Source organism: Panthera leo, chromosome F3 (genome assembly GCF_018350215.1).
Source record: "Panthera leo isolate Ple1 chromosome F3, P.leo_Ple1_pat1.1, whole genome shotgun sequence".
Classification (NCBI taxonomy): Eukaryota; Metazoa; Chordata; class Mammalia; order Carnivora; family Felidae; genus Panthera; species Panthera leo.
Window position 1 is genome coordinate 68272977 of NC_056696.1, and position 14694 is coordinate 68287670.

The 14694-nt window shown below is 58.7% G+C and overlaps 2 protein-coding genes across 2 annotated transcripts; both read right to left on the reverse strand.

The window, feature by feature from the left end:
- Positions 1–5883: 5883 nt before the first annotated feature.
- Positions 5884–6255, reverse strand: LOC122212090 (lens epithelial protein). The gene has a single exon (XM_042925771.1). The coding sequence runs from the start codon at positions 6157–6159 to the stop codon at positions 5896–5898; it is 264 nt and encodes an 87-aa protein (XP_042781705.1). The 5' UTR covers positions 6160–6255; the 3' UTR covers positions 5884–5895.
- Positions 6256–6580: 325 nt separating this feature from the next.
- On the reverse strand, positions 6581–11893 carry FLAD1 (flavin adenine dinucleotide synthetase 1). Its single transcript, XM_042925770.1, is given in 9 exon segments — positions 6581–6786; positions 6892–6965; positions 7446–7635; positions 7720–7818; positions 8092–8239; positions 8858–9088; positions 9091–9601; positions 11025–11218; positions 11715–11893. Coding segments are annotated over 8 exon segments (1470 nt in total). The 5' UTR covers positions 11106–11218; positions 11715–11893; the 3' UTR covers positions 6581–6650.
- Between the last annotated feature and the right edge of the window lie 2801 nt (positions 11894–14694).

The window sequence follows — 14694 nt, forward strand, 5'->3', positions numbered from 1 at the left end:
TCTGTGGGCACCCGGAATGCCATTCTCCAGTCTCGACAGCCCCGGAACCTCCTGTTTGTTCCTCAGTGACCCTCCCCACCCCCCAACCACCACCACGTTTCTCTTCTGGTCCATACAGCTTCCTTCCTGGCTCAGAAGTCGGAGGGGGGAACCCCGACTTGAAATTCCCGCCTCCCCTCTGACTCCTGGCCCTCACCGCGCCAAACCACTGAGATGCGGCAGCCGAGAAACGCTGACTGCAGACTGGGGGCTGCTCCCCTCCCACGAAACTCCCGGCTGGGTCCGGGGCCCCGCTGCCGCCCCCGCCCCGCCGCCAGCGCCGGACTGGCACCGGGAACCCGAGGGCAGGTGTGCGGCCTGCAGGGGACTTCCTGGAGAGACGGGGGCCGGGGCGGGGGCATCCCAGATCCGCACGTACAGACTTAAATCTCAGGCGACCAGCTAGACCTTAGTTTAGAGGAGAAAGTGGCAGGAGTTAATCCCTCCTCGGGAGGACTGTGTACCTGGGGCTGGGGACAGCGATTCTGAGTGACAGCCAGGTGCCCGGACTGGCTGGGCCACGTGCGCTCAGGGGCAGCTGCGGGAGAGTTAGATGCTTGCCGCGCGTGGAGGGAGAGGGCTTCTGGCGGAAGAAAGGCACGGCTCTGTGTGGGCGGGGTCCTGAATGAGTGGGTCTGGGGGCCTGTTTTGGAAGGGGGAGGGCTGAGCTGGAAGCGGAGCGACAGCCTGCGCTGGGCGCCCACCTCTTCCCCGCCCTCCCCCCCCTTCCCCGGGCTGCCCCCGCTTCCCTCGAAAAACCCGCCGCCCAGGAAACCGCTGGGGGCGCACAGACCGCAGCCCCCCCGCCCGCCGCCCCCCGGCGCCCCCACCGCGACCGCCCAACCCACCTGAAGGGGCCGTGGCTGCCAGGGTTGCCCCCTCCCGCCGACTCCCCCCACACCTGCGGGCGCACTATTTATAACTCGGCGCCTATTCCGGGCCTCTGGGCGGGAGCCGGCTGCGCCTCAGCGCTAATCGTCTCCGGGATCTCTGCGCCCCCCAGGGCCGGGGGGGATAAATTTAGCCTCAGGAAGCTCGGGGAACATTTTCCAAAACTCCACGTCCCGCAGAAGGCGAAACAGAACCCCTCTGCCCTCAGCCTCCCTCCCGCCAACCGGCAGGCGGCGCAGGTGTCTCGGCTGCTCGTACCCAGCTGGGATCGGGTGGTGGGTGGCGGCCGAGAAGCTGGCACAGGTGAAGGACGGAAGGTCCTGGGGGCGGCGGCCAGAGGGGCGGGAGGACGGCCGGAAGAACGGCCAAAGGCCGGAGTAAAAAGTCTCGGCTGGCAGTGACTGAGAAAGGGGTTGGGGACTTCTGCCTTTCGAAGGGGAAATAACTCCCGTGCAAACGAGATGCAGGTAGGGACTCGGGGAAGATCGGGAAGATCGTGGTGGCCTTGGGGGTCCACGCCCCGGCGTGGGGGCAGCGACTGCCACACCCCTCTTCCCAAGCGCTTCTGAGCGTTGCTGCGAGAACTCAGGACCCCACCGAGATCTTTACTATAATAGCCAGATGAGTGCGGGCGGCTCTTCCGACCACTTCGCCAGGACCCCTCTCCTCCACCTGCCTCTCGCACACCGTGGAGGGTCTTCTATCGACCTGATCGGCTAGGAATCCTGGGTAGAATCCTTCTAGTGCTGCAGCCTCTGGGGGTCGCTTCCAGCTTTGCCGAGGCTTCTTCTCGGTTTTACCCCGCCCCTTCCCCTTCCCCTTGTGGCCGCCAGAGGGCCCCTGGGCGCCCAGGGGCAAATGAGCTAGCTCTTCCCCAGCCCTCGTATTCTTGGCACTCAGCTCCCCTCTTCCGCCATCTTCCGCCCTCCAATGAGCCCCGAGCGGAGTCTGGACCCTCCAAACGTGAGCTTATCCCAGCTGGGAAGAGGACGTTGCAGGGAAGCGGCCGCATCTTTTTCCCTTGGAGAGCACTGGGGAGGTGTAGGCGGGAACCGGGTCCCGGCCTGTGTGGTCTAGGTGAAAAAGACGTATCTGGGACCCCCAAAGGAGCGGGCGGAGCAAGAGGAAGGCCGGCTGAGAGTGGAGGTGGGGGGGGAGGTGGAGTGGGTGCAGAATGGGCGCGGGAGTCCTCCCCACACCTTTGCACGCTTGGCCCCGCCCCCAGGCCACCAGGCCACCACCCGAAGTGCACTATCAGAAGAGGAAGTCTGGCTGGCCCAGAGGAGCCCCGAATATGAGACGAGAAAATCGGGGTTCGCCAGCTGACTACCGCACTGCGGTGTACTGTGGGTTTGGCCTTCAGCGGGTCACATCGCCTCTCTTGGCCTGTTTCTTTCAAGCTAACCTGGGATAGTTGCCCTTGTCCAGCCTGCTTTTCAAGCGGGCTTGTGTAAGTGTCCAACACTGTAGTGTGGCAAGGGTTCTCAGAACGGCATACACGGTTTTTCTTATCCTCCCCGCTCCTTGCCCCGTACTTTCCACTCTCAGGGCTCCCTTGAGGGCCGACACTCCTCTTGGGCCACCCGCAGTCTCTCCTCTTCTCTCTCCGTCAACTTCCTGGGCCCTGCCTTCCGACACCTACCGCTTCCCTGGTGGCCTTCGCCAGATATCCCCTCTGCTGTCGAGGGCGCTTGTGCTCAGAACTCTGACTCTAGGATCCAGCCCGAGGCCCTGTCCCTGCTCGGTGGCTCAGTGGGAGTGGGGTCTGAGAAAGGAAAGGGAGAGGGGCGCCTGGGAGGCTCAATCAGTTAAATGTCCCAATTAGGCTCAGGTCATGACCTCAGGGTTCGTGAGTTGGACCCCGTGGGGGGGGAGGGGGGGCTCTGGGCTGACAGCTCGGAGTCTGGATTCTGTTTCCGATTCTTTGTCTCCCTCTCTGTCTGCCCCTCCCCTGCTCACACTCTATTTCTCTAAAAGTAAATAAACATGAAAAACAGTTTTTTCCCCTCCTAAATATAAAAGTCAAACATGCTGGGGACGCCAGCATGGCTCAGTGGATTAAGCGTCCGACTTGGGTTCGGGTCCTGATCTCACAAATCACGAGTTCGATATCCACCTGGGGCTCTGTGCTGACAGCTCTGAGCCTGGAGCCTGCTTTGGATTCTGTGTCTCCTTCTCCCTCTTTGCCCCTCCCCTGCTCATGCTCTCTATCTCAAAAATAAGTAAACAAACAAACAAAAAAAATTAGAAAAAAAAAAGAAAAAGAAAGAAAGAAAGGAAAAGGGAGGCAGAAGGCCAGAGCTCAAGTCAGGGACGGGCCGACCAAGCAGGGGTGCAGGCTGTGAGGGGAGGCAGGAGCCCCACACTTGTGTGGAAACGTGAATTCTGTGTCCTCCACCGCTAACCTCTCTCTGGTTGGATTCAAGCTCTTACCTCTTCCCACTGCTGTGTCCTGGGGTGAGGTGGGCTCTGAAGGGACCCGGCGAGAAGGCTGACCTACCTGCATTTTGTGCAGGCCTGAAGGTCGCCAAGCTACCCGGATAAAGACTACCTTGAGCGGGAGTACTATGGAGAACCACGCAGGAAAGAGGGAGCAGGCTCCGTGTGTGCCCCCTGCGGAGTCCCTGCCTCGTCGGAGGGGAAAAACCAGGGGGCAGCGCCGTGTGGAGACCATGTTAGCAACTCCGAGAATTCCTCCGGGCTCAGGGTGCCTGGCTGGCTCAGTCCGCAGAGTGCGTGATTCTCGGTCTCGGGGTTGTGAGTTCGAGCCCCATGTTGGGGCCAGATATTACTGAAAAATAGAAAAACTCTTAAAAAAACAAAAAAAAAAAAGGAATGTGTACGCACGCAGGCCAGCCCTTCTCTCCACTGCTCTTGCTATTAAGCCTGCCCTGAGCCACTGGCACGTCACGACCTGCCTCACACCCACCCCAGCTCATAGCCCGCATCTTCTAATCACAGCTATGTTCCCATTGTTTTGTTTACATTTTATTTCCTGTCTCTGCCCACTGGAACGGAAGCTCCGTGAGTCCTGGGGCCTGTTTTGCTCACCGCGGTGGTGCCGGGAGCACGGGGATTGGCACACAGAGGGTGCTCCCTAACATTTGTTGCACGAACGAGGGAAGAGGAGGGCGAGGCGCGTGCAGCACTCTCTCCCGAATGCCCTCCCAGGGGCTGCTGAATCTGAGCCACCCCAGCGGGGAGAGTGGTCGTGGGGGGGGGGGGGTCACTTCTCACCAGAACTGCTTACTCTAGATATGGGTCACCTTTACCAAGAGAGACAAAACACACCCAGAGGAAAAGGAGTTCACTAACAAGTCTGGGAAAAGCTGGTCCCTGGGGTGAGGAGAGAGTCCCACACACCGTCTCCAGGCTTGTGCCCCAGGACGGAAGGGAGGGGGCAACAACTGGCCCCAAGAGGCTCTGCGGTTGTGGGGGGCTGAGTGGGCGTGTCGGGAAGTGTGAGCAAGATGGTGTCAGTGGCTGCCGCGTGGCCACTGCTGGGCGTGATTCAGGGGCAGCGTGTGTTTCGGCTGCCGAGGGGAAGAGAGGGAGCGGTGCTCATTCTGGCTGTTTGTGCTTGTGCACGGTGACAAGCCTGAGGAACCTGCGCGGCCACCCGGGTGCCTTTCTCTTGCAGCCTCATGTTTGACCAGGGGGAGCGGGGCCCGACTTCCCGTGGGCTTGGGGCTAGCAAGGGCCCAGGGCTTCTCCCAAGATCCTCAAGGCAGGGAGCTGGCCAGGCCACGTCTTCTATTTGAGTTCCTGGCTTAAGGCGCGGGACCCCACCCAAGCCGGACCCCTCCCTACCCACCGGTTGGGGGAGGAACCTGGGCTTTCCACCCTCCACCCTCCCCGACCAGTGAGTCGGAAAACCTGGTTTTCGGTGTGGGTTGTATCCAGGACAACCTCCTTCCCTCCCTTCTTTAAAAATGATTTTTTGGTAATGTTTATTTTTGAGAGAGAGAGAGAGAGAGAGAGAGGCAGAGTGCGAGTGGGGGAGGGGCAGCAGAATCCAAAGCCAGCTCCCAGCTGTTAGCACAGAGCCTGCCGAGGGTCTCGCACCCATGAACCGCAAGATCATGACCTGAGTCGGACGCTCAACCGACCAGGCCGCCCCGGCGCCCATCTCCTTCCCTCCCTGGTCTGAACGCTGGCTCTGGCTCCAAGACCCTTTCAGTGCTGAGTTGTTTGGAGTCCCTTTTAGACATTTAGCACGTTTGGCCTCAAGGCCTATTTATTTTATATAGAACATCTATATCCTTATTTTTTGTTTACATCTTATTTCCTGCCTCTGCCCAGCAGAACATAAGCTCTGTGAGTACAGGGGCCTGTTTTGTTCACTGATGTGTTCAGAGCACCAGGATTGGCACACAGCAGATGGTATATGTATATACATACATACATATATATATATATATATATATATATACATATACATTTATGCACACACATGCACGCACACACAGTTTAGTGATCCTCAGCCCATTCCTGGCACTGAGTACAGAAAAATCAACCATCTGGGCCGGTGGGCTCACGGTGCGGGTCCCGCGGCAGTCTTATCCGGGTCCCGGCCAGCAGCCGGGCAGCTCCCGTGCACCTGCACCGGAGGTCCAGCAGAGGTGGGGGCGGGAACGGAGGCTGGCACATGGCACAAACTCGAAGCAGGGTCCATACTTCCCCCGTTGTTTGTGGCCCATCGTTGGTCAAGCACAGCTGGCCTGGAGGTGGGGGCCGGGGGTGGGGTGGGGGTGGTGGTGCTCGACGGGGGCTGGGCCCGGCGCTGGAGGAGAGAACAGGAAGCTGGGAGGCGGGCTCTGTCACAGAAGCTGTGGCCCTGCGCCTGGGTCTGCGACCCTGGCCACCCACCTGAGCGGTGCGGGGTGCGGGGCGGGAGGGGAAGGGGCGGATCCAGGCCCACCTGAGCGGTGCAGGGGCGGGCGGGGCGGGGCGGTCCCGGGGGCATCAATCCAGCAGTTCCTTGATGCACCAGCAGCAGAGGAGGATGTAGGCAACTTCCTTCAGGGTCTGCTGCAGGCCCTCCCATCCTGTGCCCGTCTTCATGACCGGCACTTGGAACCCGGTGCCCCACAGGGCCCTTCTGAAGGAGAAAGGCAGGGCCTGGGCGAGGGGCCGTGTCCGGGGCTGCATATGGGCCGCAGCTCTGAGGCGCACAGAGCTGTCTCGCGGGCCTTTTATCAGCAGCGTCCCCACCCCCTCAGACCTCATGACTATGGGGACAAAGGCCCCGGGGTCTAGCACAGGGATGGTTCTGGGCCCACGAATGGGCTGAGTCAGCCTCCATGGGCAGGGGTGGGGGCTGGGTTAGGGCAGGGGGGGGGTGGGCCGGCCACCCCGTCTTCTGTCCTCCGCAGCCAGGCCAGCCCAGCTTCCCTTCTCCCAGCCTGGCTCTCCAAACCTCGGCGTCCTGCCCGGGGTGCCTCTCCCCCAGGGGCTGGCGTGGCTCCCGACCCTGCCCTCCGGTGGGCTCCTGCCGAGTGTTCTGTGTACGTCCCCCCAGCACGTCGCCCTGTTGCCCCCCCACCGCCCCTGTTCCTCAGAGGGAGCGCTGCCAGCCGGGAGCTGGCAGAGCCCGGCCCACGTCTGCTTCTCCCGTCCCGTCCCCTGGAGCAGGAAGACACGGGCAGAGCACCGGGCACGCAAGAGGCGGTTTATTGACAGGGGACACCCCAGGGCGGCCTCCCTCTGGCTGCTCGGGGTCACGTGCGCGAGTTCCTCTCCTCGTCTTCGTTCTCCAGGAGGTAGGCTGGCCGGTAGGTGGGCTGGCCCCCCGGGCTCAGGCACTTCAGGGCCGGGTTCCTCACGGTGTTCTCGCGGCCCCCCAGCGACGTGTAGCTGGAGCAGGGAGGAGGCAGGCGAGTTCGGGGCAGGCTCTCCCCACCGCAGCGCCCCCACCTCGTCCCCACGCCCACGACACCCGTCCTCTCCCAGCACCCTTACCCTCGGTCATATAGGACACAGTACGGGACAAACAGCTGCCGCAGGAAGTCCCAGATGTCTCTGTAGGTCCAGTCCTGGGGGTCAGAGTGGGGTGGGGTCACAAAGTCCCCCCTCCCACACCGCGGCCTGCCGCCTGGGCAGGGGCCCGCCTAGAGCTCTTCTGCTTCCCGGGCTCTGAGGGAGGCCTCCTGTGGGATTCTCTGGGATTCTCCGGGATTCTCGGGCACAGCCTGCTGGGTGCGGCCACACAACGCAAAACGGAAACCTTTGCCCGTCTCCCTCCACCCCCAAGCCACCCCCCAGGGACCGGCTTGGGGTCTTTCTTTCATTTCAGTAGGTTGTAATTTGAGTATCGATACAAGGCTAGTGGGTGCCATCCTGGGCAGCGCAGGCCTAAAGGTAGAAAGCACAAGCCACTGAATCGGTGCTCCATACAGAATGGTCAGAAAGCTGAATGGCCGAGCAGCACAGCCTCCCTTGGGTGATGGGGGTCCCTCACGCGATGAGCGACAGGGGTCGGGAGACGGGAGGCGCTGCGGCCCCCTCCCCGTTACCAGCAGCGGGTTGACGCGCACGAAGGCAGGCCAGCCAGGGTCCGTGGGGCTGAAGGGGTGGAGGCTGCAGGAGTAGGGGTCGGTGCGGCGGGTGCCCATCAGGACGGCCTCCAGCCGGGGGTGCCGGGCCCGCAGCTCACACAGGGCCTGCTTCATGTGGCCCTCGGCCTCTAGCACCTGCAGATTATACCTGAGGAGGGGAGGGGCGGGGCGGGGGTCAGAAGCGGGCACTGCTGAGCCGCACCCGGAGCCCACACTTCCAGGCCCTCCGTACCTCTTGATGGTGTCCTGTAGGAACTGCTCCAGCTCGGGGAAGGGGCAGATGTTGCGGACGTACAGGATCTGGAGGGGCTCCTGAGTATCGGGGCGTGTCCTGGGGAGGGGAGGACGCACAGGCTTGGCCGAGCAATGTCCCCAGAGAGCTCGCACACTGTTCTCTCTGCTCCTGGATGGACTGTGACCTCCCTGTGCTCAGGGCCGGTGGCCTACACGTCCACCCAGGGCCACCCAGGGCCACCCAGATGTCAGATGCTCAGTCAACGTGGCGGGGGAAGAGCGCGGAGAGGTCACCACGGCTCCCTCCCTCCCAAACCACACCTGGCCGCCCTCTCCCTCCTTGCTGCCTTCGCCCTGGGCGTGGGCTCACCTCTGCACGGCCGCGTGGAAGAGGTGCAGGAGGGCCGTGCAGTCCTTGCCTCCATTGAAGCCCACGCAAAGGTGGCTGAGGTCGTACTGAGCCAGGGCGGTCTCAATGGTCTGCAGGGCGCCTGCCACCTTCCCCCCCAGAGAAGACCCTGCAAGGAGACAGACAAGAAGATACGTACACGTGGCCGTCAGAGGGCAATGGGGGGGGCCACACTGCCCTGGCCTGAAGCCTCTCCAGGCTTCCCAGTGTTCCCAGAGTAAAGGCTGGAGTCCTACATGCTCTTAGAGTCTGTCCCGGCCTGCCATTCAGAACCCTTCACCTCAGTGTCTTCCCTCGGGGGCCCTGCTCTCCTTCGTTCCCCTAAACCCCATCCTGTTTGCTCTCGCCCACCTCCCGGTGGGGCCCAGTCCTCCTCATCGGCCCACACGTCCGACACTCGCCCAGCAGACTGTATTTAACGTACATACGCCCGGGTCAAGGCTGACCTCCCCACCGTGGAGGCCGCTGAGACCGACGTCTAGTGCCTGACGCCTACCTTTCTTGTTACACTGCCGGCCCAGAAGGCCGTGGCGTGTAACACACTGTCCTGTTGAGCTCGGTCCGCGGTACCCAGCACAGTGCTGGCAGGAGCGGGCACCAGGTTGACATTTACTGGAAGAATGACCGGCGGCACCGGAGCTATCCCCCCTCTCTCAGACCCTACGTTCCCGAGACCTGGGCAGGGGTGGGGTGGGCACGTGCAGCCCCCACCCCCCCAGGCCCCTACCTGATTCTGCGAGCTGGTAGACAGCCTCCCTGGCCTGCCCCACGGCGTCGGGCACGTAGGGGACCAGCGATCCCGGGGGCAGACGGGCAGTCAGGTAGGCCAGGCACTCCTCCAGCGGCCCTTCTTCCTCCGAGTCCAAGGACAGCTTCACCCGATAGTAGTTGCTGCCCCAGTCGGGGTAGGAGCCCAGGCCGAGCCTGCGCCCAAAGTGGGCCTGCGCCTCAGCCAGCACGGGGCGATGGAGGCCTCGTCGGCGGCCACGTACAGCTCCCGCAGGTGGAACTGCACCGCTGTGTTTCGGAACAGCCCCTGCAGCCCCTTCAGCACCCTCCGCAGCAGCTCGGGAATGCCTGGGAAGAGGTAGACATTTCGGACGGAGACCAGCGGGAACTTGAAGGGCCGGCCCGTGTGAGGGTCTGTGCCGTAATGCAGGCGGGCGGAGGAGGGCACTACGGACAGCTTCTCGCAGCCCTTCCCTCCGAGGGCTCGGATGGCCGCTTCTAGCTCGGGGTGCGGCTTGAGCTCATCCCCGAAGGCCTGTGCTACCGCCTCAAAGGTCACATCATCGTGAGTGGGGCCGATGCCCCCTGCCGTGAGGACGTGGGTGAAGCGGCTGGAGAAAGAAGTGACCTCTGCCGCGATGGTGGCCACCTCGTCGGGTACGACAGAGACCCGGCACACCTGGACCCCCAGGGAGCGCAGCGTCCGGCATAGAAAGTAGGTGTTGGTGTCCTGAGTGTGTCCCTGGGAGATGAGATGGGGACGATGAGAGTGTCAGTGCTGCAGGACTCGAGGGCAAAGGGGAAGGGGTGACAGCCGTGTGGGGCATCGTGCTCTTTTGGGGGACGCTGCCTCGTGAGGCTCTAAAGCCTGGACTGGGTACGAGGGTGAGAAAATCCAGGTGAACAGCCGGGGGTCGCGTGAGCCACCTTGGGCCTCCTTCTCCGTGCTTTGACCTTGACCTCATCTATGCCTGAGGATTCGGTGGCCAATTCTATGTGGACGACCCATCCACTTCCTCCCCGACCCTGACGGTTTCAGCTCCTTGGTTCTGCCTACCTATCGGGCATCTCTGCCGTATTCCTGGCCGTTGTCACTTTGGCCAGTGGCCTCCCCAGACACTGTCCACCGCCAGTGAGGCCCTCCTACCGTCAAGTGTACTGAAATGTCTCCCCATCTGCTCTCTTCTCTTGGTCCCTACTGCCGCCGGGCAGGTCCTTGGCACCTGTCATCTGGACATTGTCGAGGCCCCCTGGCCAGGCTCCCGGCCGCCAGCCCCAGCGCTCTGCCCAGTGCCTTCTGACTAACCTAATGTGTTACTGGGATTGCATCACTCTTGGGCTCAAAAGCCCTGTGTTGTTTCCAAACATATACAGAATAAAGTTCACATTCCTTTGCAGAACATTTGAGGCTGCCTGCGGTGTGCACACGATCTTCCTTTGCAGCCCCTTCTCCTTCGACTTCTCTCCAGAGGGCTTAGCGGACAGGGGTTACTTGGAGTAAGAGGGACTCAGGTTGGAATCCCCCCCTCTACCACCTCCTGGCTATGGAACCTTGGACAAGCTAGCTTCTCGGTCTCATAATCTATTAATGGACATTTATAATAAAAGTATTGAACCTCAGGGGATTGTTCTAAGGGTTAGTAAAACCGCACACGTGATCTAGAAGCACAGTCGCGGGCCCTAGTAAGCACTCAAAAAGGAGGGGTCAAGATCACTACCTCAAACCCGATGCCTACCACGACCTTTAACAAGATTTCCCTCGATTGCTCAGAAGAATCCGACGGATTTCTTCCGTCCAGTAGTTTCCTTCTATTTCGCTTACTCACTCTGCCAAGTGCCTTGGGTCATTTTCCAAACAGGCTGGCTGTAACTCTTCAATAACACATGCACCTGTACCCCCTTCACAAGTCGGACTCCCCGTCATTTCTGTGAAGCCCCTCCTACTCCTATCAAGTTGCTGGACAAACTGAAGCCACCTTGCTACAAGTTTTCAACACAGTGATGGAAAGCACAAGGGTCACTTTCCCTCTAACATGCTGGGCTCACTCCAGGACTCCACGGCAGCAAGGGGGCTCCCGCCCTGGCCTGCCTTCCCTCAACAGATCGTGCAGCAGGATCTTAAGGACAGAGGCATGCCACACACCCCCCTTCCGTCCCAGACGCACCTTGAGGATCTCATCTCCAACAATGATGATGCCCGCCGTCACGCTGCGCCCTGAGGGAGGTTCAGAGGCCCTAGATGCCATGGTCCTGCCTTCTCTGCCCCTCTGCAAGGCCCTCCAGTAGCCACCCAGGGCCCCAAATGGGGGTCGAAAGCACGGGAGTCGCGCCAGGTCTACAGGGCACTGGGGGCCATAGCCTGGGAACAGGGGGGTCCGGGGTCAAGGGAACCTGGAGGAGCCAGAAAGGACATTGGGGGAGAGCAGGAGTGCACGTTCTTTTTTCCTTAGAGGGAGACCTCGCCGGGCCCTTGACAAGCGACTCCTTTATCCCTGCCTTCGACGGACGTGTTCTCACCCCATCCCAGCCTCTTCACAAGCTTGGCTCTGGTCTCCTTAAAGCGTCCTGGTCTCCCGAGCACCTACCACTTTACATAGGTCTCCTGCGCGCCGAGCTCGGCCCCCCCCCTGGCCGGCGACAGCCCGGCAGCCTGCACCTTTAAATATCTCTCCTCTTTGGGGACAGGTCCCTTTAAGCGTCTCGACCCCCCCCCCCCCCCCCCTTTAAACGCGGCCCCTCCCTCCGCCGCGGGCCGAGCTCAGGCGCCGGGACCGCCGGGGCCCGCACCCTTTCTGGCCTGCTGTCCCCGTCCCCGCCACCCCGCCCCCGCCCGCCCAGCTGCCCCGGGTCCCCACCTGCCTTCCCGGCCGGCGCCCTCCGCTCCCGCACGGCCCCGGGCGGCTTCCGCACGCAGCGTCCCGCCTTGGATCGCGCCTGCCACGTCAGTTGGCCATCTCGGCTGTCGCTCAGACTGCCTCCAAGGGCCCACGGGTGCAGGCGGCCGTCGCTCGCCAGCCCCAGCCCGGGGGCGGGAGCAGCGCGGGGTTGTTATGGGCGACAAGCACGTGGTCACCCTCACCCGGAACTGCGGGGGCGGGGCCGCCGGGGGGCGGGGGGGGACCTCGGCTGCTGCTCCTGGTGCTGGCGGGAAAGGGAGGTGTGATTCTACCTCGGTCCCGTTTTCGGGTTCTTGTGTGCAGTGCTAGCGGTCTTTAACCCCGACTCGAATTCTAGGCAAAGGGGATTTATCTTGTAGCGCTTGGCCCTTGGAGGGACACCAAGTATCAGCATTGAGCTTGGAGAGGACTTTTTAGTGCGTGGAACTTTCATTTATTTTTTTCTTTTTAAATGTTTATTTCTTTTTTTAAGTCCTTCCCTGTCAGCAGTTATTTTTTTTATTAATTCATTTATTGTGTAATTTACATCCAAGTTAGCATATAGCACAACAGTGATTTCAGGAGTAGATTCCTTAGTGCCCCTTGCCCATTTAGCCCATCCCCCCTCCCACCACCCCTCCAGTAACCCTGTTTGTTCTCCGTATTTAAGAGTCTTTTATGTTTTGTTCCCCTCCCTGTTTTTATATTATTTTTGCTTCCCTTCCCTTTTGTTCATCTGTTTTGCCTCTTAAAGTCCTCATATGGGTGAAGTCCTATGATTTTTGTCTTTCTCTGACTAATTTCACTTAGCATAATACCCTCCAGTTCCATCCACGTAGCTGCAAATGGCAAGATTTCATTCTTTTTGATTTCGAGTAATACTCCATCGTATATATAGACCACATCTTCTTTATCCATTCATCCATCGATGGACATTTGAGCTCCTTCCATACTTTGGCTGTTGTCGACAGCGCTGCTATAAACATGGGGTGCATATGTCCCTTCGAAACAGCCCACCTGTATCCCTTGGATAAATACCTGGTAGTGCAATTGCTGGGTGGTAGGGTAGTTCTTTTAATTTTTTCAGGAACCTCCATACTGTTTTCCAGAACGACTGCACCAGTTTGCATTCCCACCAGCAGTCCGCACCCTCACCAACATCTGTTGTTGCCCGAGTTGTTAATGTGAGCCATTCTGACAGGTGTGAGGTAGCATCTCGTTGTGGTTTTGATTTGTGTTTCCCTGATGATGAGTGATGTTGAGCATCTTTTCATGTGTTGGTGGGCCATCTGGGTGTCTTCTTTGGAAAAGTATCTATTCATATCTTTTGCACATTTCTTCACTGGATTATTTATTTTTTGGGTGTTGAGTTTGACAAGTTCTTTCTAGATTTTGGATACTAACCCTTTATCTGATATGTCGTTTGCAGATATCTTCTCCCATTCTGTCGGTTGCCTTTTAGTTTTGCTGATTGTTTCCTTCACTGTGCAGAAGCTTTTTACCTTGATGAGGTCCCAATAGTTCATGTTTGCTTTTGTTTCCCTTGCTTTGGAGACATGTTGAGTAAGAAGTTGCGATGGCCAAGATCAAAGAGGTTTTTGCCTGCTTTCTCCTTGAGGCTTTTGATGGCTTCCTGTTTTACATTGAGGTCTTTCATTCATTTTGAGTTTGTTTTTGTGTGTGGTGTTAGAAAGTGGTCTGGGTTCATTCTTCTGCATGTCGCTGTCCAGTTTTCCCAGTACGACTTGCTGAAGAGACTGTCTTTATTCCATTGGATATTCTTTCCTGCTTTGTCAAAGATTATTTGGCCGTATGTTTGTGGGTCCATTTCTAGGTTCTCTGTTCTGTTCCATTGATCTGAGTGTCTGTTTTTGTGCCAAAAAAATGTGTATTTTTGAGACAGAGCGAGAGCTCACGCAGTAGAGGGGCAGAGAGAGAGGGAGACACAGAACCCGAAGCAGGCTCCAGGCTCTGAGCTGTCAGCACAGAGCCCGACGCAGGGCTTAAACTCAGGAACCGTAAGATCATGACCTGAGCTGAAGTCGGAGGCTTAACCACTGAGCAATCTAGGCATCCCAGCTTTCATTTATTTCTATTATAAACGGTAAAGCTATGTACTTAACTCTCTTGACAAGAAAAAGCCTTATCCCCCCCTCCCCCCCCCCCCCCCCCCCCCCCCCCCCCCCCCCGCCGCCCCGTCCAGATAGTGCTTAATTTGAACATCACCTTTGCCAGTTTGGGTCTTCTAGGTACCAGTGAGGACAGTGACTAGGGGATGCCACGTGTCCACTTTCGATTCTTACATCATCCTAGCTTACTCTCATTTCAGTTGCCTTTGATCTAAAAGTGCTTCTTAAATTTTAATGTTTGATCATCTGGGACCCTCCTTTTAAAAATTTGTTTTAATTTTTTTAAATAATCTCTATGCCCAACATGGGACTTGAACTGACGACCGGGAGAGAGTTGCATGCTGTATGGAGTGCACTAGCCAGGCTCCCCATCTGGGACTTTAATATGCTGATTAAGTCTCCCCCATTCAGGAGGTTTGGGTGGGAGCTTGAGATCTGCATTTAACAAGCTCTCCTGTCATGCTGACGCTGCTGGTACCTGGACTATGTTTTCTGTAGTAAACACATAAAATTCATGCATCACTGGGAGGACAGCCGAACCACACCCACCCTCATTTTACTCTCCAAAAGCCCCAGATAGATGATACGCATTTTACAGATGGACAACAGGCTAAGAAAAAGGAAGGGATGCCATCCAGCAACCCCAAAACAAAAAACAAAGGTAGAGCCAGACTTCTAGACTATTCTTTCTCAAGCGATAAGCCCTGTGTGTGTTTTTCAATTAAAAGAACCTCAGCTCAAAAAAAAAAAAAATTTTTTTTAAAAGATTTTAAAGTGATCTCCGCACTCAGCGTGGGGTTCAAACTCACGACCCCAAGATCAAGAGCTCT